The 27,035-nt window shown below is 41.2% G+C and overlaps 1 protein-coding gene across 1 annotated transcript in view; it reads right to left on the bottom strand.

Annotated features, from left to right (window-relative positions):
• The window catches only part of ajap1 (adherens junctions associated protein 1), a 48,343-nt gene extending 22,942 nt beyond the window's left edge, over positions 1–25,401 (bottom strand). Inside the window, exons 1-2 of the mRNA XM_034590646.1 lie at positions 24,460–25,401; positions 159–919 (exon numbers count right to left, since the gene is read on the bottom strand). Coding sequence (XP_034446537.1) covers positions 159–919; positions 24,460–24,488 — 790 coding nt within the window. The 5' untranslated portion in view covers positions 24,489–25,401. The remainder of the gene's footprint in view (positions 1–158; positions 920–24,459) is intronic.
• Between the last annotated feature and the right edge of the window lie 1,634 nt (positions 25,402–27,035).

Raw genomic sequence — 27,035 nt, 5'->3', positions numbered from 1 at the left:
ATCTGTTTTGTATCAAAGACACAGGGTGAGTTTGCACATGGCGCCTGGGGGGGGAAATGCACCAAAGGTGAATAAAACAAGGATTTCTGTAGCTCATTTATATGAACAATGAAATTCACACTGAGTGATCAGCTTTGCAGCTGATTTCAATGTCTTACCTGGTGTGTCCCCATATGGCTTTGATGGTTTGACAGTCCCCGAGCTGATTGGGGTCTTGGTGGGGTCTGGCCCTTTGGGCTTGTGTGTGGTAACTCCAGTGACCGTCCTTTGGGAGGGCTCGGTTGTCGCACTAGTGGTTGTGGTCACTGTGGTAGATGAGGCCCTGGCGAACAGCGTTACATTCGGCCCCGGTTTTTCATCGCCATCTATGCTATCTGTACCTGTGGGTCCCCAGTCGATAAATCCGGCCACCGTGGTAGTCCGGCCCTCCTGAGACTTGTCAAAGCTGTCCCATTTCAGCTGCCTTCTGGCTCTAAGTAACAACCTCATTGTGTCTCCTCTGTTCCCACTGGATAAAGCTGCTGGAGCTTCTGCTATAACAGCTGAAAGACCACCTGTCTGCATTTGAGAGTATCTCAACTGGCAATCCTTACACGCTGCTTTTCCTTTATGTGTCGGTTTCCGATGCTGTTGACCCTTGACTTTTGGCCCTATCCCTGCCCTGTTGTCTTTGGGTGGAGGGATAGGGTTGAAGAGCCGGTGGGCCAACGGGCTCACTGTTCTCCAGTGAAGCTTATTGGGTGTGTCCCAGAGGGGCTGCAAGCGAGGCCTTGAGCGAGGCACCGATTTGGGCGTGAGTTTGATCCCCGGACCCTGGTTAAGGGGGCTACACACTGAGAAGTCCAGGGTGAGGTGGGTCATCGCCAGCAGGATCCACACCCGGTGCCCCACACAGCTGCCTGGCCTCAAAGCAGACGGACTGTAGAGGAAAGAGAGAGTAAATGAGAGAAACCGTTTTAGATTCAAACACAGTACACATGTTCAAACAATACAAATCAAGTTCCCTTCATCCCCCACCTTCAAGTTAAGGGCCCATTGTAAAGATTCACATCTGCATTCACCGTCCATTTGCACTGTCGGCAAAGTTGTACTCCACAACTTCTTAGACTCCTACTTAATTGAGCTTCGATGATAATTATCTTTGCAGAGTGCCTTTCAAATTACAGTATAAAGGTCAGACACAAAGTAAATGTTGTAAAACATGGGAAAGATTATGGATTTGCACTCTTTGCTCTCTGCTGTCAAAAGCAGTAAGGACTTATCCTTGATGTTACAGATTCATATCAATCCACAGATGATTACACTGACACACAAGGTCAGACCTGGTTTAGCTGATCATCATATTGTGTATTATCTCCCGCAGACACAAAGTCATCTGATTCCCAAAGGGCAATTAGATTATGCCGTGCAATGATCAGGAAGGTAACACGCTAAGCCAGCAGAAGACACAGCATGACAGGTTTATGCAAGAAATCTTCACCCATACATCGATGGCATTGAATTATTCTCTAACAGAGTGTTTCCCGAAATGCCCTTTGTTACAATGCGAACCTCACTTCTTCTCTTTAAAACGATGGATAAGTGATAGATAGGTTGGCTGTTCAGGCCAGGAACCTGAAGTAGAGTGATTTTAAAGACAACCTTCGGGTACAAAGCTACACATTGATTCTTAAGGAAGAAAGCTCATTATGGGCTATCTTTCATCTCTGCTGTCCTTGGCCAATTTAAGCCCACACCGAGGACTCATTTTAGCAGCATCACAGAGGTGATGATAGATGGGAAAGTGTGAATGGGTTCATCGACTGTCAGAGGCAACATCGCAATGTCTATCGATCGTATAATTACCAAGTTATGTTTTTACAAGTCTCTTAAATATCATCTAGCTATAATGTATTAACAGTTGACAAGACAAAACGTATTCTATTCATAAGTCACTTGCAAATCTATTTGAGTTTCAGGGACTACACTATGCCGAGTAAACACAAGTAATCTGATGAATTATAATGGCTCTGCCAAACCAAACCTGGGATTTGGGGTTTGATGTAGGAATAAAGATAAAGCTATGGCTCTTTGCAGAGTTCATAAAATGACTGCCTGACAGAAATGTTGACTTGTCACCTCAGTGAAGTGGCAGACTCTAGTCCTATAACACACTTTAGGATTTGTGGGTTGCATCGTAATGAATTCAAACTCAATTCTTCTTAAAGAGCGACAGCCCTACTTCTTGATGCAATTTTCGTCTGCACACTTACATTTTTATGGTACTAACTGAGAAAAAATGTACAAAGGTAAATGGTGACTAATGTGGTCATGAAAGAGCATCTTCAAGGTCGGTGCATTATTGACAGTTAAAATGTGGGTAATAATTTGTCTTGTGAGTGTTAGGGCCACAACCTGCGATCCTGGAACGGCCCCTATCAGCACACTTGAGGTAATTCAATTTGAACTCCCCAGACACATTATTTCAACATCTGATAAGAGACGTGTTTGTTACTCATCATGAATCATATGATTCGAAGGTGGGAAAAAGATAAAATTGTGATGACCATAGTCGATAGTCAAGTCATTAAAAGTATTAATAAAGCTGACTTCCTAAAACTGGGTTTATGTATGTAAAAACGTGTCACTTTTCCTCTCTTGCACACATCATAAAAATAATATTTGGTGCTACAGAATTCCAAATAAAAAAGTGACACTTCACTTTTTGCCTAGTAAGCAGTGATGTAACTGGTTTTATGGGAGTTTTTTACTGCTGCACCAACGTATTCTTTAGTGTCACAATCAGGATCAAAGCTCTCAAGTAGCTCACCCTTAAAGGATGAGGAATGTTTCCAAAATCATTAGAGCTGTTGGCCGGCTCGGCACCAGTTTGCAAATATAACAGCTTCTGGTTCACTCTTCAAGCCAAACATCATCAGTTTTAAATGTTCTTCACCATGTACTGTATGGTGTAAGCTTTTTCCATTCCTCTGTTCACAACAACACAATTTTTAAATCTGTTTTCATGTTCAAACTATGTCTGGAGGATGATAACATTTACTATTGTGGTTTATTTGTTCAGCTTGCACCTTAATTGTAATATATTGTTACTGATGTAGTGCAGCATTTACACAATATGGTGTTAATTAGCTGATAGTCAATCCAGAGTAAAACCCAACAAGTTGAGGAGTAAAGGAACCTTAACTGTGCACCCATTAAAAGAGGACATCGAACATCCAGTCCCTGACATGATTCAGCCAGTAGATTGCTGTATCCAAAAACCACCGGGTTGCAATTTATAATGTTTAACATATCAACCCATTTAATTATAACTGTGAAAAATGCATTGTTTATTATTTAATTACTTTATCAATCATGTAATTTAAGTATGAAGTAAGTAATTAAATGATTTATAGTCTAAAGCCTAAACTCTTGATAAAGCAGAAAGAAAGAAGTTAATTTTTGGCTTAATAGAAACAACCACTTAGTATCCCTGCTGTGGATCCAATAATGATAGAATTTAGCTGCCCACAAATGACTGTGGCTGAGGGTAGAGGTAGAGCAGTTGTCCTCCAACCAGAAGGTTGTTGGCTCGAAACCCAGCCCATGCCGAAGTGTCCTTGGGCAAGATGCTGAACTCTGAAAACTGATATTGATTGATTAGTTGGTTGGGCAGATGTATTGACAGGACCTCGATATCGCAGCTCCACTCTGTGACCATTACCCCACAAACTCTGGCTTCAAACAATGTTACCGGCGCAAAAATGGCGGTGCACATATTCAGTATATTTTGGTTCCATTTTTTCACAGGGGGAGGATGTATGGATGCGTCGTCCATCTTTATATATAGACATTGCTACAAGCTAGAGAGTAATAAACATATAATCAATCTACAGGTACTGCAAAACCCTTATATTCTGAAACTGGTTGTTAAACTAATGTAAATTAAATTTACAATTTGTCATTTTGTACTGTTTAAGATTGTTGTGGGATGTGAGGTGAAGCGAGTATGTTTTGGCGTAGACTGTCTCAGTGATCCTCGTCATGCCCACAGTAACGTCTGTGTGCAGAGTGGTTTTAGAAGAGTATTTAACTGATGGCGGTAATTGGTAACATGCTAACATGTGTTCTATCATATATGCATTGTTGGGGCGTAAGCCAGCCAGTAACAAGTAGTGATAAGAGCAACTTTATATAAGGTTCACATTTCCAGTTCCTCGACACCATGTTGTGCCATGAGCTCTGACCTGAGCAATATGCTCACTGTGGTCCCCACTCTGTCAGTCCACAGTCCAATGTTTTATATCTTGGCTACACAGTGCTCCCTTGCCTGCATGTCGCTAGCTGTCAGTCCAGATTTCCTCTAAGTCTGGGGCCAGTAAAATAAGACGCTACAGTTTTTATCTGTTAGCCTGTTTTGAATAATGTTAAAATAAGTAGCTCAACTATTTTCTCTTTAGTCTTAATCATGAATTATCAAATGTTTGTTCAAAATACAATCAAATACACATATCTGTAAATTATTAATAAGCAGTTATTGCATTGTTTCTAAAATTCATTTTAAATAAGTCAGCAAAGGGCATGTAAAACATTTACACTTGGATGGTCCAGTCTTCATTGTAAAGTACTCTCTTGGTCTTGGTACTTTAACAAACACAAAGAAACGTGATGCATTTCCAGCACATGGGGTGGATAAAATGGACTGCCAATAATATTCCCTGAGATTTGTAGTTTCATAATGTAAAAACTCTCTCTGTAATTCACGTTGACATCCCACATAATGAAAATATAATTTGGAAATATATGGCACAGATGGCAGATAAAGTGCAGTATTCACAGCATAGGAGATTGCTTTCTGGTGGGAATGTGTGTCTGGTGTCCTATTTTATGAGCACATGCTGCATCATACCATCATTACTAACTTCGGAATATAGTTAAGCCCTAACAATATGGCAAGAAATCCCGTTAGTGGAGATTCCGACGTCCCCTGATGCTGAGCTCCAACAACCCCCACCTCACATTTCTATCAACACAAAGCATCGTGATTGTACATTCACCCCTACAGTGAATCCAGGCTGATGGATATTCATGGTGAAAATGTTGTGGAGGAGGGAATATTCCTGTGCGTATGTTCATTGGAGAACTGGACAACGTTAAAGTTGACTTTAAGCTAATTTATATGCAGTATATATGGATTCAGTGATCCAAGGGGCTATATTCAAGTCCCAGATCTCAGTATGCCAATGCCATTCCAGATCCAAACGTACAATTAGTTTGTGAGGTTGAGGAGGGAACCGCTAATTAGCATCTCTGTTGGCCTGGAGGACTCGGTGTGAAGGTCAGGTTAAGACGAGCCTGAGTGATGTTTTTAACCTGCAGTTGACAGACAGCAGATGAAAGAGGCAGCCAGGGCTTCTGCTCACAGACACAAGCCGAAATCTCAATGCATCACACGCATATACACTCCTGTAGTGTCCAGCATGTAATTACACACACACACACACACACACACACACATGCATTTCTTCCAAGACAATGACAGACTGTACAGTGTTCAGTAGAATACTTGGAACTGTACGTGTGTGTGGTTGTGTATGTGTGTACTTATTTTTGTTAACATTAACACTGACCTTGTCAGGACCAGTGCACCTCATGGGGACCAGGGCTTGGCCCTAATGAGGCAAAACGTCATTTCTGAGTTTCTGGTTAAGGTTAGTTAAGGTTTGGGATAAGGTTTTGGTTTGGCTGTCCACAATGAAAGGAAGTTAATGTAGTGTTCAATCAAGGATAGTGGCAAACAATTCTGCTCTTAGTGATGCACATAGCAATCGTCCCGCCTCCTTTCAGATAAACTTTTAGACAAGTTTCCCAGTAAAATGGATAGTTGTAGTCGTGAAGAAAAGGAAAGGTGGAGAGAAGAAGAAAGAATAAAAGAGAGAAAGAACACAGACACAGCTCCATGATGCAGAATATGTGACATGTTCACCAGTGACGGACTAGGTAAATCCACAACACTGGCTACATCTACACGGTTGTTCCTTATGTGTTCCATATCACCAAATGTGTGCGTGCTTGCATGTTTGTGTGTGTGTGTGTGTGTGTGTGTGTGCAATGTACTGTATGTTTCTGCTGCCCTTCATCAAACTAGAGTTTCAACAGAGACCTAGTGATGTAACAGTATGTGTAAGATGTGATATTTCGGAGCAATATATTTGGATTATACTTCTCAGTCCAAATACGAAAAAGCGCTGGAGGAGGGTTCACCAAGCTTGACTTCTCTCTCTCTCTCTTCAGTGCCAGTTTAAGCTGTACTATATTCAGTAAATCTACTTCCAACTTATTCTGCAGCTTCCTACAAATGCCACTGTCAGGGGGGTTAGGATTACTCCTTGACAGGCACTCCAAATTAAACACATGAACTTCACGGTTGAGAAACGCAGTCTGCAGTACATAATTAGGGTCCCCCGCTTTATTAAAATATCATTGGCATATGACTCAAGCTCTGATTTATACAGCTAAATTGCATTTCAGTGTTAGTCATAATGGACAACATTCTGCAACAATGTTAACAACATGCCTATGGCCAAAGAAGGGCTGTCCAAAAAGTGCAGGCTTGCACACGGGGATAAAAACTTTTAAAACTAAACTTTTAATATAATATTTAGACCTGGAGTGTTTGTTGGTGGTTCGAGCACACGCTGTCCGTCTCGCTAATGCTGCAAACAAGTGGACATTTTTTTCTGCTTCCCTGTCACTTTCCTCTTCAAAACCCACGCTGTGCTTCTGTGCAAACAGGGGGGAAAATGACTGAGTAATCCATTGCATACAGTACTTAATACCATTTACCTGCCCTTGAAATTGGAAACCTCACATAACCAACATAAAGCCATCAAAAGACCAAAATGAAAAGTAGCCTTTGAAGTGTGTGAAAAGACTCTCAGCATAGTCCTGAATCAAATGCTTGAGCAGAGAGTTAGCGGATTAATGAAAAAAAAGGCCGTTCATACTTCTGCCTTGAAGATTCAGGTCGCTTTGCATGAGAGAGATTTTGTCTACACCTCACATGTCACATTGTTGACATGTGAAGAGCTCTACTGCTGTTGAAGTGTTGCCCGATTCCAAACTCTTCCACTCTTTCATGATGTGTGAATTCAGCCAGACCAGCAGCTGAGGGTTCTTCTTCCCCGCAGCACAATGACAAAGGCGCTCTTAATGAAATAATTACCCAGCCCCCCCCAACCAACCACCCACCCAGCTCCTCTGCTATATTGCTTCGTGATAGCAAAAGGCCGTCTATACTGTGCAGTATGTGGGATTTACGGGTTCAAACACTCCCAGCTCTGATAATGTGAATCAAGTAAGCAGAAAATGCCAAACAGAGCGTGAATTGGTTTGAATAAGACCTGGTTAGGTGTTAAAACCAAGCTGTTATGAAAATGACTTGGGTTATGGGCACTAGTTCCTACACGACCACGACTCCAATTCCGGTGCCTCATTGCCGTGCCTGATCTATGACCTGAAATAGTTGCCCTGCGTTGTGTGACCCCATGGCAAGCACATCAGCTGGGAGTGTGGACGTCCCTGGCCCCGGCATCGGGGACACGATCGATGACGAGTTTGGAGCTTGAATATTTTGTTGTATTAAGCGCTGAAACTGTTATTAAGTGTTAAATTATTGTAAATAGGTTAGCCTTTTTAGCATGTGATTTTGTTATGTCATTTTGTATTATTATTCATAGTTGTTTATTTAAATGGTTTGTATTTATATAGAGCTTTTCTAGTCTTGATGACCACTCAAAGCACTTTACATTACAGTTTGCCATTCACACACACATTCATACAGTGCATTAATTGGCAGCACTTTTTTTGTTCTATAAGGGGCAATTCGGGGTTCAGCATCTTGCCCAAGGACACTTCGGCATGCAGGTGGGACCTTCTGGTTGGAGGACGACCGCTCTACCACTCAGCCACAGCCGCCCAGTTTAAAGTATACATTAAACTGTTCACACTTGATATGTTAAATATTAACTTTGTCGACTGACGTTTTGTGCTTTTTTATGAAAAAAGTATCGTTCTGGCACCATTGGCACTGGTACCGTTTTAAAAGTATAAATTTAGCACTGGTATCGGGAAAAAAAATGAAAATAAAAGACCAACCCTAATAATAACATGATGACAAAGGACTTATTCTTAATCTTAGTCAAGGTTTAGCATCAACACTGTTTTCTGTGTCCAGTATCATTTTCTACTAATAAAGCAAAACAGGATTCTCTGTGTATTAACTCAGTTACTATGACTCACATCATGTGTATGTATGTAGTCATCAGTGATCTGATGCAAAGCTGACTAATCTTTATATGTGCAAATGCTAATTCATAGAGGATCACACATGTCTCACTGCATCATTCACTATAGATCTACTGTATATTCAGGGCAGTCGATCAGGCAATAGCAGCTGAATATGAAGCACCAATGTAACATAACTGTTACTGATGAATACTTTGTGCTATGTTGAATATTATATGCTTGCATCTATTATTATTTTCACTGTAGATTAATCTGCTGCAGCTGCAGCTACATCTTGGATTTATCCTTTTTGTTCCATAAAATGTCAGAAAATAGTTCAAGATGTTTGTCAAAGTGACGGTTTCTGATTGCTTTTTTGGTCTACCCAAGATATTAATTTTACTAACACATGAAAAATAATGATATCACAGCAGTCGCAGAGTCTGTAAACGGATGATTTATCATCTCAGAATCTCAGCTTTAATATGATCTCACATCTAATAAAACATATTTTTTCGGTGGAGTGAGCAAGGAAACAATATGTACAAAAAATACAAAAATAATCTAATTAATAATAAAAACTGACTCAGGTATAATCACATGACTTAAGTGCAGAATGTCAGGCTTGGTGGTTGGTGGTATAGATTGCAACCCTTGTCTTCCTTCAGAGATGGTATTTATTGTCAGATGTGTATGGCCTTTTCTTTTATCAGCCATCCACTGACTTCAGAGCGCCCTCAAGTTATTAATATTCTCATCGTGTTTAGGACTGGAGGATAAAATTGTAGTCACTATTGGTTCTAGGGCTGCAGTTTCCCATTGGACTGGTTGAATTGTTTGTTATGCTCTTGTCCTACCAATGAGAATTTGGTCAGACAATCACCAGTGTTGTATTGGTATGGAGTAAAGTGCTGATTAGAACAGAATTGTTTCATAACTCAACCCAATCTAAAGGAGACGGCTCAGACTAACTGATTAACAGAACTGAGCAAGCAGCAATTTGCATATCACAGCTCAAGAGCCAACATTAGTCATACATAAAAAACCAGTGAGCTAACTTGTCTGCGTTAGGATCATCCATCATCTCTCTCAGAAGTGGCATATTTCAGTATGTTAGGTTTACTAATAAAGTTCACATTAATATGCAGCAAATTCTATATATTTATTTATAATTAATTCACTTCGTGCACTGTTGCATATTTAAATGATCTGTAGAAACTGTGAAGATTTTCTTTTTACCCATAACCAATTAATGGGAATATTTTCTTTGGTTGACTACAGGCATAACTTTATCTCCTAGAATCGGAAACGTATCCCATACATGTACTTAATGCTTGCATCATGTCAAGCATCTTGAAAAAGACCAGCAACGCCCAGTAGCTGATGATTCTGCTCTCCCCCCACAGAAGATCAAAGCAGTCGAGTGCTGTGCAGGCTATTATGCAGAGCAGTTCCGCAACCCGTGTGCCAGTGGGGCAAAGATAAGCAAAGAAACAAAGGGCAGGATACAGTCTGTGTGTGAACGAGGTCAACTTTAAAGGCTCATCTGAAGCCTTTATAAAAATGATTCACAGAGCCTCCATGTTTTAGTAATCACAAGATGTCATCCTTAACAAAAAGTGGCACAGCAGTTAAGAATACATTAAAGCAGCACTACACTTGGGAATGAAAAAAAAAGTCTAAATTTAGAGCCAAAAGCCTTTTTTCCAGTAAGTACAAGCGGTTGATGAAGGATTATCTGACTCCTTGAACTCCTTTGCATCATCTTAGACCCAGTAGAACAAAACTATTATCTCTGCAGCTAATCAGATATTGCACCTAATAATTGTCTCCTGCACTGCACCTCTGGCCCACTTCTTGTGTCATCATCACACTGTGATCACTTGTGCGAAGTAGGTCTTAATTAGAACTTCTTGGGAGTTTGCAGAAGTGAAGCCTCAGCAGATGGGCCTCCCACCTGAGGGAGGTGAAGAAGGCATGCCTCCTTCAATCCCCACACCCTGCGTCCCCGTGCTGCCATAAACACAAATTCTATCAGCACGGTCCCGACAGCCCTGCCACTGACTACACATCATTTTCCAGCCATTGAAAAAGTGCCTTGTTGAAGGTGACTCCACCTCTGCTGAAAAGCTGCGTGTGATGCCAGACGCAATCTGCCAGGCAGGATTTAGACTGAATCAGTGGTTGGCTTTTTTTAACCTCTCAGTGGGGTTTCCCCTGCCCTGGAAGAGGTGCTGCATCTCAGCCTCAAGTTAACAATATCAGAGTACAAAAAACTAACCAGAGTTTTTTATTCAGGGTGGCACTAGCAATTGATGGAGCATTTACACATTGAACTATGGTATCCATGTCTCTCCCACACACTTCTAAAAATGGCCCTTGGTAAAAAAAAATGTAAAAAAAGATCCTGCGGGGAAAAGGTTCGCCAACTGCAGTTCATGAACTTTCATGCTGCAGTGGGTGTTTTTCTCTGGTGGGTCCAAACAGAAACAGCGAGAGGTTAAAATGAGACTTTATGAGCATACACAGGCAGATCACATCCCAACAACAAACTTGTTTTTTAGGGACTTGACTGACTAGTAAATGCATCAGCTTTCTGGAGTCTTTATAATAAATTTGAGATGAATTTGCCAAAAAATGTTACTGCCTGCTTTCTTCATCGCAGTCAAATTTATGCTTTTAAAGACACTGATTTTTGGCAGAGACAGTGTGAGACATTTTGAGGTGCTCCTTAGCTGCAGGCATACAACCTTATTCATTTTTTTTACCCGACACAAGGACGTAAGCAGACACATGCATTAAACTCTAATCCATTACTTCATTTGATCTCAACAGGGGTGTTTGTAAGTCATGCAACAGAAACGCAAAGTCGCCATGTTGTGAATGCACAAACAGTAAAGAGCCGACAAATCCACTCACTGCTGCTCATCACTGCCAGTGCTACGGACAGGGATTCAGTAAGTATGTGTGATACTGCGGTCAGTGGTGTAGTGGTGCTTGGAGAAGTGGCTATACTCTTCTTCTTTTTTTTTTTTGTATGCCCATCCACCAAAGGATAAACGTTGTGGGTTATAAACAGTGACATGTAAAACTACTCTTACATATTTAGTTCCCCCAGAAATGGTCAAATTGTCACTTAATTTCTGATGCAGATTCTGCATCACTACTGGCCTACATACTTCAGGGTGATGTAAGTACATGATGATGCATTTTGAGGCAACTCAGTCGCCTATGGGCCAGTAGTTTATTTTGCAAACTATCACATGGATCAGTTGATTTGATCAGTGTAGGGCAGAGTGTGCCACCATAATAAAATTAACATTATTAGTTATGGGGCAATTTGGAAATATTATTGTGTAAATATTAAAGTTTGCAAATATTACAAATATTATTGAATAAGTAACTTGTTTACATCATAATTTAAAAGGTTGTGCCATTAAAAAGTTCTCACCATGGTTGACGTCTTCACTCTAAATCGTTTTTATCACACATATTAAAATTTAGTTGCGTTTTTGTAATGAGTTTGGTAAATCAGGAGGTCAGGTAAAGAGCAGGGGATTTTCTTTTTACCAGGAAGACAAACACAGACATGACCCACCCCTACTCAGCCTCTGATTGGCTTACTCTGACTTCTTATCATCACTCACCAATCCGACGCAGAGAAAGGCGTGTGATGCTTTCGCTGTCCTAGGATAAAATTGCCTTGAAGGACACTATACCCCATAGACCTGCGTATATACCTGCACTACACTACTGACTGCGAATGTTCTGTGGTGTTTAGTTGCCAGTGGTCACGTAGAATATTTTCTTTGCAGAGATGGGGGGGCTTTTCCTGCATACTTCTTTTCATGGAAAAAAAAATCTTCAAGAACAAACCATAAAGGAATTCTCCACCTACCCGTGATTCATGCTTTTGTGTTCAACTGTTGTATCATAACCACTTTCAGAGAGTGAAGCCTCTGGGCTTATCCAAACACTTGAACAGAGCCAAACAGACTGCTGGTTTCAGCACAGTGAGGATTAGCTCATCAGCGGCTCGACAATGGCTATGTTTACAGTGGAGATAATTTGAAGGTCCTAATTCTGCTTTAGATGGGGGGGAACTGTGAACGCACAGTTTCTACATCTACATAACTTACAGTTGTGGTTAATTCTAATAGAGCAGAATGTGGGGGAAATTATGCATATGTTTCCAAACCCGAATTTGGGAATATGATGCTGAATTAATATTTTGTATTTATCAAGCATCTATTCACAGTAACACCATATACTTTATATAGACTATTGGGAAGCTCTGTAAGAACACAATGTTCATCTTTTCTTTGATAGTGTTAGCGGAGACACATGTTTCCAGCTGGAAACATTCACTCTGGCTTCCAGTGCCTGTGTGGATCATTGTATGAGATGTTATTTATAGCTAAGTTGTCTGTTAAACATTACACTGCCATTGCTTTCCTTAAAAGCCTCGAGGGGGATGTGTGGGTTGGTTATATCTTTCTTTAAATTCATACATACACTTTGTGATCTACTATTAAGTATCTCCAGTAGCTGTGTTGCTAGACTGAACAACTTTAAAGGGTCATGGATTAAGAATACATAGAGAGACAGTGGTATGCTGGTGGGAGCTCATACAATGTGTTTTCATTCATTCCACCTTCCCTGATACTGCCAGCCCTAAGCACAGCCCGTTCACACTGGGGAGAAGCTTCTTAAAATAGAGATGGGGCGGGTGGGGGGTTACAGAGTATGCATTTGCATTACCCTATGAGAGCGACAGAGATGGAGAAAGAAAAGAGAGAACAGGGAAGAAGCTGTGTGGCAGTCTTACCCCTGTGGGGCGTAAAAACTCTCTGATAACATCCAGGCCATAGAACAAGGACACTTCTCTTCTTCCAGATGACTCACTGTGAGGGCAGTGCACACAGGAGTGCAGATTGGACCCCACTGGCAAAGCAAGCTGCATTTGACCGCTTCTCACACACACACACACACACACACACACACACTATACATTTTCAGATTTTTGATCCTTAGACAACAATGATGTGCTGGAAACTTGAGGCACATTAGTTGATGACACAACTTAGTGTCATCAGTCCGGCTAATGGCCTAAATTTGATATATATAGTCCTAAATAATTTCTTAACAAGTCATAACTTTGTTGTGTTTTTTAATTCTTATGAATGCTCAAACGTTTTGAATATTTCCAGGTTTATGTGAAAATATGACAGATTTACAATGTGGTCTCAGACCCACTATACATAGGTGGGAAATGTGGAAAATGGCCAGTAAATCAGGAATAGTGAGAAAAAATTGCATTGAGTCTTAAAAAGTGCATTTTGATGATCAAACTACACAAGATGTTGTTGAATGATATGAGTTTTTAGTTAAATTCTAGCTTATTGCAAATGTCAATGTGATTTAGAATACGATACGACACAACATGTTACGATACAAATCGTATGTGGCTTTCTTACAACCCTTGACTTTTTTTTAAGATCAAATTAATGTCAAATGCAATGGCCTGTGTTCCATTTTTTTTATACATGGTAAATGGTCTGTTTTTATTTAGCGCTTTTCTTGTTTTGCCATTCAACCATTCACACACACATTCATACAGTGCATCTGTGTGCAGCACTTTCTCTATCATACATCAATCATACACTGCTGGCAAAGGCATCAGGGGGAATTTGGGGTTCTGTATCTTGCTCAAGGACATTTACTGTAAGCATGCAATAGGTGGAGACTTGGATTGAGCGGCCGACCTTCTAGTTAATGGACCACCCACTCTATAAAATGATCTTGGAACCATTAAGTTGGACAGCAAATTTAATAAAGTGAAAGTATGACTGAATGATTTTACTATTCAAGTGTTATCTATTGACAGTGTATTATTTTAATGCCCTAATTTATTATTAATGCGTGTCTATGTCAATTCACCCAAATGCTCTACATGCAGCTATCAATAAAACATAGTACAGTTATTTTACTAAATCTACATCTAAGAACGATTTTTCACAATCTCACATATTATTGCTGATTGCAGAAAATAAAATCCATGTCGCAAGGACTTCTCTAAAGCAGGAAGCACATGCATCTTCTGCTCTGCAGATCACTGCTCACTCAACTGAGACTGATGGATGTACAGTACATCAATGACATCATGCACTGGCACACTGAGGTAACTGACCTGAGCTTTCGATTAGAGGAGGGTTCATCGTGTCTTAGCATCTGCCTTTGTGAGCTGTGCTGTCCAATGTCCAAAGACTATACTGACCTCTAAAGTAAACATGAACCAACCCTGAAACACACACTTACATCACTCTCACTTTTTGCCAACGCCTTTGATAGACTGGTAATTGCCTTGCTGTCCTATAGAAAACATAAATTCACATCTCGTGGAAATTGCTCTGACCCCTCTGGGATTAGTGTGGGAAAACATTTATTTATTTATTTTGCCTCGGCTGCAGCATATTGAGAAAATGAGGGCATGATAACAGTCCTTCTCTGCCCTTCCCACTTCCATTAATTCCAGTGTGTAGCTCTACGAGAGTTTGACCTAGAATAATCACTGTTTTCAAGAGGAGGGCGGCAGAGATGTGCTGTAAAGTCGAGACAGACTCAAGTAGGGACGCTTTAAACATTTGAACTTCACTGCAGCTCTTTTTTTTAAGAGAAGCACTACAACCAAAGCTACAATCAATATAATCAGGATTGGCAATGTGTTCTGGTGTGTGTATTACAATGGGTTAAAGTCATAATTTAATTTACAAATGGATACAAATATTGTTTTTTTCCGGCAGGAAAGGACAGAAAAAACGATACTTTACTTTTTATTGCACATTTCTTCTCCATTTGAGCTTCATATACTTTCAGTAAATCAAGTTTTCCCTGTTGAATGAGCAGAAAAGAGAAGCATGCTGCTCGCCTCAGACAGACTTTTCTTCCAAACCCTTTGCTTCTTTAGAGGTTGGAAGAGAGACTGACAGATCCACTGGTCAGGGATTACAAGGACTGGGTTGAAGCCGAAGCTTGTCCCGGCGGTCTCACCCGAGTGGGGTTTGGCTGCAACTGCGAGTCCCTTCCCAAAATACTAACCCCGGAGGAAATATTGAACAGCACAGTCAGAGTCAGACAAGAGTCATACACAGTTGTTTACTAGAATACCTATATCTACGTTTTGAGGATCAAATTAGTCCAAATTAGAACAGGGACTGTTGATGACTGGTAACAAAGGAAACTGAACCTGCAGCACATGGCAGGATACTTGGAGATACCTTTTAAAATTTATGGTGGAAAGTGGCTGTGTACATTTACCCAAGCACTATACTTAAGCAAAACTTTGAGGTACTTGTACTTTACTTTCCATTCCTGTATTACGCTTCTTCCACTCCAAAGCAACAATCAAAATAATCAGCATGGGCATCTTCTAAACATCTCACGTTTTCATTTTACTGAATTTATAAATATAATCTATCAAACCAATCAAATATAATGATGTCATATTAATTATATATCAGTCTATCAGGCCAAAACACACTTATACTTTCATAATTTAACTACATTTTGCTTCTGATAATAATACTTTTACTTTCACCCAGCATATTAAAGTGAAAAACTGAGAGAGTTATTTTATTTACAGTCAGATTGCCAGGTGCTGCTATGAACATCCTAAAGACAGAGATTAAGATCAGTAGAATTGACAGACATCTGTTATCGAACCTATAACAGATATTTGAGCAGCATCAGGGGTAAAGTACTGCATCCAATCTAACCAATATACTGTATATTATTATTTAGACTGTATGCTGTGTTCCGCACATTGAACATTGTATGGAAATACTCTGGTGTCCATTTAATGCATGTGGCATTCAATTTGACCCAGACTTATTTAAACATATTTTGCAGTGCTGCTTTATTGCCTGTGTGCACGTGTGGGATAAAGCTGATGAAAGTGCTGCATGGGGACATTTGTGACTTTTAGGTTACAGAGAAAAAGTGAGGCACTTAAGAAAAAAAAAAAAGGTCTCAAAGGGGAGTGAGGAGAAGCTTCAATTCAACAAGCTCCAGAAACGCACTTGCTCAAACACACTCCCTGACTATTCTGCTGCTCTTAATCCACCTGTCTCTCATGTGCTCCTTCCTCTTCTACACTGACACGCTTGGGACAGCAAACAAATAAAACCACAGAGGGAGCAAACTAACTCTAACCCTAACCCTTATTTGTAGCGGCACCATATTTTTTTCCAGCTGTTTGAAAGTTTTCTAACCTCACATCATCTGTGTGCCCAGAGAACTGACTTCCAAGACCTATGGTATAAAGCAATGTTGTTACTGAGTGTCGCTTACTGCTTTACTGAATCGGCATCTGATGTTTCACCAATAATGTGCTCCAATGCTTCCCCTTTTCCTGCGCGACATTATGACGCACATTGAACCTCCGGGCGTTGACGCATAAACAGCAATAAACATTTATGTACTTATTGTTTTTTACATCTTGGTAACAACGTGCATCATCAGTTTCTTTCTTCATATTGTGCGAGATGCAAGCGATCAAAAACCACTCAGTCGCCCTTGAGTTTAAAAGAGGGACTGAAGTAAAAGATACAACCAAAGGGTAACCACGGTAACATTGTCACTGGTCTCCATGGGGCTTTCTTCTGATGTGAGCTGTGTTTCCCACTTCTCCCGACACATTGTTTTTTCCAGTGCATTTGTGCTGTCGATCAGGACTCACCGGGGGGGGAAAAAACAAGAAAAGAAAACGGGCAGAGGGAAAGCAGTGACTTGCTTTTTTTTAAGGGTGTTTACTTGTGTTTTAAAAAACCTGCATATAACTGCCGGTGTAAAACATGTCACAACTGTACAAGTAATTGCTAATCATAGTGGTCTAAAGTGTTCAGGGATGCTACAGCATCTTGTGAAGTTTCCTGACCTCACCTCAAAACCCTGGATGCCCTGATGCATTGATCACTGACACCTCACATGTGGATCAGAATGCTGTCTTGTATAATGTTGTGATCTCTTGAGATATAATCCTAAATTGACTGGAATCATCTCCACTTGCTCACGACAGTAAAATCCACACAGGGGAGAGGACTCGTGCCTAAAGTGTGAAAGAAACACCCGACTGTCATTTAAGAAAACAAACAGCCATTAGAAAGGCCCAACTCCTCAGAGAAATGTGTTATTCACATGAAAAATATGGCAGGGCCGCCTTTCCAGTCCAATAAACTCAATAAACTGTTAATGATAAAGCAAATTGAAAATGTCCGAAAGTATACAAAATGCTGAAAGCAATTCTCTGCAAAGTTGATGAATCGTGCTGCATATTGGATATTTATGAATTATGTGGCTACACGGTCCCTTTTATTCCATTTAAAACTCATTTTAACTGGCACCTGGCCCGCAGTCCTGGACACAATAGAATCTGTTACGACACTGAAAGCAAACTTTCGCACAATGTTGAAGTAGCGCTTCACATTTTGCCAGACTCAAAAGTGAATTATTCACAAAAGGAAATCAAGACCTAATTCATCACAACCGTCTGCAGGCCTTAATGTTTGTTAATAAGTTTGAGAGCAAAAAAAATGACAGCAATTCTTCTGTTATCAAATAGGAGCGTTGTCACACAGTGCAGCAGGCAAAGCATTAGGACGTCTTCAGAGACATCAGCACCTTTCTTATCCACGGTAATTCTCACACACAGTATCATATTGTGGCAGAAGCTCAAAAAGGACCATTAGCAAAACGCTCCATTGTTATTTTAATCCAGTTCTGCTTATTTTTTTCCCTTCGCTTGGCACTTTTTTTTTTTTTTCAAACCTCTCTTCTGTCATTGTTCATCACATTTTTCAGTGATAAAGCTCCAGCAGCCCTTTTATTTCTGAGGGAAGATCACAGGGGCAGATCGGGGAGGTTAAGGTCCTGATGTCTGGAAACTGTACTGGTGTTTGATCCATAGATGATGAAATTCATGTTCCTTGTTTTTCAGAACCAGGTGGTAATTTAGCAGCACTTCAGATATTGGTCAAAATGCATTATAGGGTTATCACATATTAGTATAATAAATAATTATTACCTCAGCTAATAAGGAGGTTATGTTCCCCCCCCTGTCTGTTGCTTAGTAGGATTATAAAAACTACTGGACAGATGGAACTTGGTGGAACATGCGTTGTGGGTCAGGGGATAAACCATTACATTTTGGTCTGGATCCAGATCAGGGGGCAGTTCCAGGATTAATTTTTTTTTCACTTTCTGTAACATTGTGAGATCGGGTTTTCAGCGTTTTATTTCATTTTCCAGAGAATAATTCATGGATCCTGATTTAAAAAAAAGACTGGCATGTTTATAGAACTGATATTTATGAGTGTGTACTATCTGGTGCAGATACAAATAAAAGTCTAGTGAATTTATGTGCTTTCATAAGGGGACTGTTATGGCCTTGGAGGAAGGAGTGCACGATACTGAGTATTTACAGCAGCAGGACGTTGAATGTATATGTGACTCAAGATTAAGTCCTGACATTATTGCATGAAGTAAAAGCCGGAGAATGTGGTTCAATAGTGATTTTTGGAATCAAAGTCAGAATCTTTTCGAATCCCGCATTGAAACATATTATCCTTTACATTTCAACAATTGCACGTTGTGGAAGTATCCGAGTTAATCACAGTGTAGCTGAGGGCGTTCGTCATTGTCCGTCCACTAACAGGAGGAGCTGTGATACCTCAGTCTCTATTTGCAGCCTGTTGAATATGCAATCATGTCTTTGTCTGAACTGGAGGGGGCTGTGTGCTCAAGCTCTCAGACAAAGAGACAGGGCAAATATAACCCAGCATGTATACACGTACCCACACATGCAAATGGCTCTGTGGTGGCGAGCTCGATTGCCAAGATACACAGGATCCAAATCTCTTATTCCCACTATGGTGTGTTTCTAATTTGTTGATTATGGTCGCTAAACCCTCCTAGATCCTTCTGCAACTAAGTGACATGCCACTAATATCACTGGCTGTGATAAGCATTGAGACTGGCCAGGTGTTCACAATCCCTGCTCTCAGCGATTAACAACGACACACGAGGGGCAGATGTGTCGCTCTGAATTTTTGAACAAAATCCCTTTTTGCAATTACACACTTCTTATTTCAACTCTTATTTTGAGTACGAGAAATTGAAATGCAGCTTTAAGGATTTACATCCCTCCCCAGGAAACACATTCACACACGGTGTGACTCAGTTGTGTGTTTGTGTTGTCGTAGATACATAGTCTTCCAGTGTGTGGCAGTACACATTCTATGTTCCACTGGAATTGTGCAAATAACTTTGACCTCTAAACATCTTTTCATCATAAATCACAATGCGCTGGTTGGAATTGTCTCTGTGCCTTGCTTGTGTTTATTATTTTGCTCCCAGGATATCAGCTGCCTGTGGTTGTGTTGTTGAAGGATGCAGGCTCTGAGGTGTAGGAGTTAAGCTCTCCTCAGTAGATATCCAGCATTAGGGAGATAAATACCAGCTGGCTCTCCAAAGAGTTCCACAGAGTTATGGATTGCTTCTGTGGTGCAGGCCTCTGGAAGGCAAATATACTATGAAATCTTCCAAAACGTTTTTCGACTGTGCAAAACACACACACACACACACACACACACACACACACACACACACACACACACACACACACACACACAAATCGCATCCACTGCTGCTACGGCTGCATGTGTCGGAACATAATTCATAGAGGAAAACAAACAAAAGAGAAAAAGGGGTGTGCACATGTATGTGGTGTGATGGTCCAAGATGCAACAGCCAAGGGTGCTGCATCATCCCATTAATTACTTCCACTGCACACTACAGAGTGCACGGCCCACATGCTCAGAAAGATAAACTGAGTTCAACAGAGGATGGGAATGTGGAGAAAAGGAAATCGGAGAAAGAGGACAATGTTCCAATCAAACCAGGCCCTCACTGTCAAATGTTTTAATTTTGCCTTCTGTCAAAATTCATACCAATTACCTTTTTTTTCTTTTTTCTTCTCATGGTATATTAAAAAAAGTGTTTTAGTAGAAAACGGCGTGCTGGGAGACGGCACCCCCGCCCCACCCCAGGCCCGGAGAATGCCAGTTAGTGGAAAGGGCCATGACGGATAAATCTGATCCTTTGTAGAGGCAGTATTGATCCAGCAAAGCTCACTACATGAATCAAGTATGAGCTCTGTGCTGTTGGTTCCCTCGCGCTGTGGGATGGATGTGCTTCAGTGCAACAGAAGAACACACTTTCTCCTGTAGCTCCAACTGGACACAGCCTGTCATTAAACCCAAACCAGCTGATGGGTTGTCGGAACTGTGATGGGATGTTGTACGTCAATTTCATGAGATCTGAATGTGGGTATGTAGGTTTAGAAAGTGTCATTATTAACCTTAACAGCTCACAGCCCAAATTCAGGTATTTTGGGTTTAGTAATTTTTCTGATGCTATACAAGTCTTTATCCCAGTTTTTCATTTGAAGCATCCTCTATACAGTTATGCGTAATGGTGGGAAAATGAACTGAACGCAGTTATTCTGTCCTCATCTCCTCCATATTAACTACAATGCCAGTGAGCAGACAAGTCTTTGAACAACAGCTACCTTCTCTCTTCTTCTCTCGTCTGTCTCTCTCTGTGGTATTTTCAGGATGGTCAGATGAACCAGCATCCTCGTCTGTTTCGTCTCTTACGCTGTTTCACAGGGACAACCTGTTCTGGTCCTTCTGGATTTAGCAGACTGCTGAGCACAGGGTGTTTACCGCCCGCACGCACATGCACACACACTCACAGAGACACACACATGCATCTGTATCTCCAGAGGATAGGTTCTCAGAGAAGCAACACAGCCTATTTCTCCGCAAATTAGGCTAATCACGCTCCAGAGAGGCCCAGTTAATAAGCCTCATCGAGGCTATTAAGATGGCACCTAAATCACAGGAATATCTGAATATCTGATGGCCCCTTGCACAGCAGTGCCACTACTGGTGTTCTTAGTAGAGCGAGCTGTGAGGAGGATGACTGCTCGTACACACTGGACAGATGATGCCGTGCAAGAGCAGTTGTTTCTCACTGGAGAAAACATCTCAGCATAAAGTATAATGCATCTGAGGCCCTGCTCCATTAAGCCAGTGATATTATTCAGAATAGACTATTAGTCCATTTTCTCTTTAACACAGGGATAACACACAGAATACTAAGTATATGATCACCAGGAATATTGACATGAAGATGTTGTTCCCAAGCTCATTATTCATCAAAGTCCCCCTCCCTCTTGTTGTGGCAGTGTAGACTAAGATTCCTCTTGAACAAACAGTTTCCCTCTCTTCCCCCATTTAATACCAGAATTGATCCAGGCTCGAAAAATCTGGACACATGAAGGAAACGGCCACCTGTCCTGAACAGTCCTGTTGGAAGCGAGTGGACACAGACAATTGAAGCCCTTCTGAAAGGCAACTGGTGTCTGTGCCAGTGCAGTTTTGCTGCTGTAGCGGACCGAGGCCTGATAGCATCTCCAGTGTCTCAGCGGAATGAGAGCTCCCCACAGGGAACATAAAACCGTGTGACGTCCATGAAAGATTGAGCGCGGATACTGCGAGCCCGAGAGAGACGAATCCCGACCGGGTAACTCTCCCGTGAGACCCTCCCCGGTTCAAGCTCATTATCATTTTCTACCATTACAGGTGCTCGCATCTCAGATCAAATCTAAATGTATCCTCATTGAAATGCATGGTGTATTCATGAAACTAGAGAAAACCCATTACTTTGACTAAAAAATGTCACATTTAATTGTACTATTTTACTACGATTTACAGGACATGCTGAACAACATATCACAGCAAGATACAAGTTTTTCATTTTCATCCCCAGTATTAGCTTGGAGAGATGACTGAAGTACTCACACTATTCAAGCCATTGAACAAATGATGAACAATCCCATGTGACTGTCGAAAGGCCAACATTTTGATTTATTTCTTTACCCAATATCATCTATCTGCTGACACCCTAAATCAATATTTAAATGTCAGTCAACGGCAATCATCCACAGCTTTCGCTATTCTTATCAGTAATTCATAAAGCAAAAGTGCTATTAAAATGTTTAAAGACACTTCAAATATAATTGATGTAATAAAAAATTATAATTCATTGATTATTCAAGCTTATGTGCAGCCCTAAAGGTCAGATTATTAAAATTAGTTAATCTCGCTATGATAGAGGTAAACATCACAATGTAATTAACAAATTAATTTTTACTAATATGTGTACTGCATTCGGAAAAAGTTCACATATATAAATAGAAAACCTGAACAACTTATTTCTGTTTTAATTACAATTTACAAGAATGGTTGTTTTAAATAACAAGAATTGGTAAAACAATGTCAAGATATGATCAGATCACTGAACACTGATTTACGTACGGTGTCTGTTTGAGCCTCACAGTACATGAAGAGCCACAACAGCAGCACATCTTTAAAATCCTTGCTTTTTAAAACTCTTCGGTTATCTCTCCATCAGTCCTCCTCTCCAGTGTTGCTGAAGTCAGGGCTGTAGCATTCACGCCCACGTACACAGGAGCAGTAGGTGGTCTGTTCTTTGTCTGTTTCAACAGGAACATTATCTTTCTCAGCACATGTTCACTGTCCCATTTCTTCTCTTTAATTTGTCTTTTATTAATCTCAACCCATAAAACGACAACAATTTCAGCCCAGCAATGCCCCCCCCCCCCCTCCCCTCTCCCAAGTGGCTCCATCGATGTCTGGTGATAAATGATAATAACAATAACAATACAAGCGCTCAGCATGAATCCAAATCTGCAAAATGGTGAATTGTAAGACTTCAGTCCCTAGCTGCAGCTGCTGCTCATCACACATCCCATTTTGACATTTGTCAGGGAAATTCCTGCAGATGGAAATTGGTTCCTCTGGGCCTCTGACCGACGCAGGTAGAGATGTGGGACCTGGGTGCATTTTATTTGAACCTCCTTTTACAACTGCCCTGTGTGTGCTGCCATTACCCTGCGAGGTCAGCCCCAAGATGTACAGTGTGTGTCTCATGCATAATAAACACACCACTGCGAAACGGGCAGGAGTTATGGCTTTCGGTTGGGAATGAGATCCAGCAGGTGGCAAGAGAATCTCACCGCTGGCAGGTTTGGTCTCATTACGCGGCGTGTCATTCCCTCCCTCTAAACCTATTTTACGCCAAATGAATGGGCTCAATTTGAGCTTTTGTTTGCAGACTTCCTGACTGAGTCAGAGTCAGGAGGATGGTCTCCATCCTGCTGCTTCAGTTTAGGTATACGATTTTATTTGTCATATAAAAGTCTGTCTGTTGTCTGGTTGTGTGACACCGTCATTGTGGTGCGAGCGCAGGCGGAAAGGAGGGGCAGAGTGAGTGGATTTAGTTGAATGGGGTAAAGCTTATACCTCTTCATCCACCCAGTCTACATGCCATCCTCTCCTCTTTCTCGGATAAGCACTGCTCCGTGTATATACACCCACTCCTTCCATTATTTATGTGGCTGTGAGTGAGTGTGTGTGTGTGCGATGGTGAAGACTTACTTGTGATTTATAATTTGTGTTCATGCTTTCTATGGCCTAAGTTTTTTTCAATTAATTAATTGTGGGTGCCTATGAGGGAGCGCGTGCATGTGTTTGTTCTCACAAGTAGGGAGAAGCTGACAGACACTAAGCTTGAGCCTGTGCTTGCGCGTGCATGTGTGCGCGCGCGTGTGTGTGTGTGTGCGTGTGTGTGTGTCGCCTGCGCCGTACTACTGGCGACCCCCAGCGTACAGGATGAGAATTTTTCCTCATTTTCTTTCCTTTAAACATGATAAAAACGTGTCTATTATGAAGCCTGCGCTTTCATGGCCCACAGTGTCAACAGTATAAGAGATATATAGTGCGTGTGTTTAAAGAGCTCTGGCGCCCTGACACCCACCGTTACATGTTTTTGTTTTCTTATTTATTACTGCTCCATGTTATCCAATCCCCAGTCTCCTGCAGACTCTCATAACTTGCAGTGGCGTAGATTAAAAACGACTGGCACTACACGTTGTCGGACCAGCGGAGGGAAAACGACGCGAAATATCTGTATTCGCTTGCAACCACAGGCGCGTGCGATTCAAAGGCGACAGCATCAAAGTCAGAAAATGAAAGATGTTTGGCGTCTTACCTGCGCGCTACGCTCCGTTTTATCCACATTTTTTGTCTCGACTGCCCGGATCCGTCTCAGTCCTCCAGGTAGCCTCCCATTGACACGGGCTTCCACCAAAGTCGACAATAGCTCATAAACAACAAAATAAAAAACACCGAAGCACGCGCACACTCAAGTGACGGACCTTACTCCAGCTGTCTTTAACGCAAACATCGTTTACGGCACATATCCTTCGACGCTGCGCACATCAAATTCCTCCGAATGTCGCGCACAAATCCCACTGAACGGAAACAGATGCCGGAGCAACAACAAAAAAAAAGAGTCAGGTCTCAGTGAAGTTGATAATTGTTCTGGTGGTGATGGTGGCGGTGGTCTTCCTCAGTTTGGAAAAAAAGAAGAGGGGGCGCACAGGTGAGCGGAGACCGAAAGAGGTGCCCTCAAACTTTGCCTTCGCGCATATCTGTCATGTCTCCCCCCTCCTCATCATCGTCGGCTGGAGAAGCACGAGGCTGCTGTAGTTGGCATCCTCTCGCTGGAATGACCGCGCACCTTCTTCTACATTGCTGAAAGGCAAGATGATGATAGTCCCAAAAAAAAAAAAGGAAAAGAAGAAGAGAACGAATTGGGGAGGGGGGCGCAGAGGATGAAGATGTTCCCGTTCTCTGAAGCGCGCGCGGGAGACAACTCACCGATGGCAGGGGGTCCTCATTATCTACTCACATTTCTGGAGGTGTTGAGGAAGAGGAGGGAGGCGGAGAAAGTGAAAGAAAAAGAGGTGCAACTGAAAGAAGAGGACGAGGGGGAAGCGGCGGAGGAGAATCCTGGAGGATGAGAGTTGTTCCAGAGGAGTTGGAGAGAGAGAGAGAGAAGGGGGGATAGAGAGAGGCTGTGTCTGACAGAGGAGAGGAGGCTGCTCCGTCTCCCCCTGCTGCTCCTCTTCTTCCTCACACTGACGAACGACCTGCCTGCTCAGCCCGGATCCGCCCTGACGTCACTTTAAAGCCAAAAGATATGTCATGTGCCGGAGGGGCTCGCGTCACGCGTCCGCGCGCGCTCCTCCTCAGGCTGGGTGTGTGACAGGAGGTACATCATCATCATCATCATCATCATCATCATCATCATCATCACCAACATCACCATCATCCTCATCACCATCCTCATCATCATTTTCATCATCGTTATCATTATCTTCATCATCACCATCACCATCATCATCATCATTATCATTATCTCCATCCTCATCATCACCAACATCACCATCATCCTCATCACCATCCTCATCATCATTTTCATCGTCATCATCATTATCTTCATCATAATCTCCATCATCTTTTTCATCATCATTATCTTCATCATAATCTCCATCTTTTTCATCATCATTATCATCCTCTTCATCATCGCCATTATCATCACCATCATCATCATAACCCCAACAATCACATCATCATTATCATTATCACCATCATCACCATCATCATCATCATCATCGCCATCATCACACTCCTCACCATCATCATCATCACCATCATCATTAACGTCATCATGATTTTTATTTTCCTCATCATCATCTTCATCACCATCATTTTCATCATCATCATTTTCATTTTTATCATCATCATTTGCATCATCATCATCACCATCATCATCATCATCACTACCACCATCATCATCATCCTCATCATCATTTTCATCATCATTATCTTCATCATCACCATAAACATCTTCCTCATTACCATCATCATCATCATCTTCACCATCATCATCATTTTTATCACCATCATTATCATCATCATCACCAATATATTCATCAGCATCAGCATCATTACCATCACCATCATCACCATCACTTTCATAACCACCATCATCATCATCATCATCATCATCATCATCACCACATATATATAAATCGCTGTTGGCGCAGTTGTCAGATGGTGGGAATTAGTAGTGTGTGACACATCGAAGACCTCGATTGACAGCCAGTGTGAAGGAGAGAAACGTAGCTAAAAACTGATGATAACACGGGTTTTGCATGATAAGAATACAGGTGTGCCTTGCTATTCTGGCTTTCCCTTTGGTAGAAATAAGTTTGAAAACCACAGCATTAAACATATCACAACCATGATTTTGCTAAATATAACTCCACCCCACTCCTAAAAATTGAAGTGGAAAGAGCATAGGCTAATTATTATTATATTAATTATTCTTATAATTGATGCTGGCAGATACTAGCCGTGGCATTAGCAATGGCTGACAGAACAAACCAGGAAAAAGAGGTTTTAATATCGGTTGGCACAAATAACTGGAAAAAGTGCACAACAGGAATCAATTGAAAGAACAGTGAGGAACAAAGTCAATTAAAAACACAATAAGTTTAATTGCCTTCAATAATTAAACGATTTTTATATTTGATTATAACAAATGGTTTCCACTTAAAACTAGTGTCATTGCTACACAGGATAATATTTTGAAGGACTAAAAAAAGATCGATTTATTTATTTCATGTACAGACAACATACGATTTTAAAACATCAAATATTTATCTGTGGGCTGTTATAAATGTTTATCTCAGTTCAGCGCATTTCCATATTTTGTCA

This window comes from Hippoglossus hippoglossus, chromosome 7 (assembly GCF_009819705.1).
Source record: "Hippoglossus hippoglossus isolate fHipHip1 chromosome 7, fHipHip1.pri, whole genome shotgun sequence".
NCBI classification, from domain to species: domain Eukaryota; kingdom Metazoa; phylum Chordata; class Actinopteri; order Pleuronectiformes; family Pleuronectidae; genus Hippoglossus; species Hippoglossus hippoglossus.
Note: the sequence above shows the minus strand (reverse complement) of the source record. Positions and strands in the feature narration are given on the sequence as shown.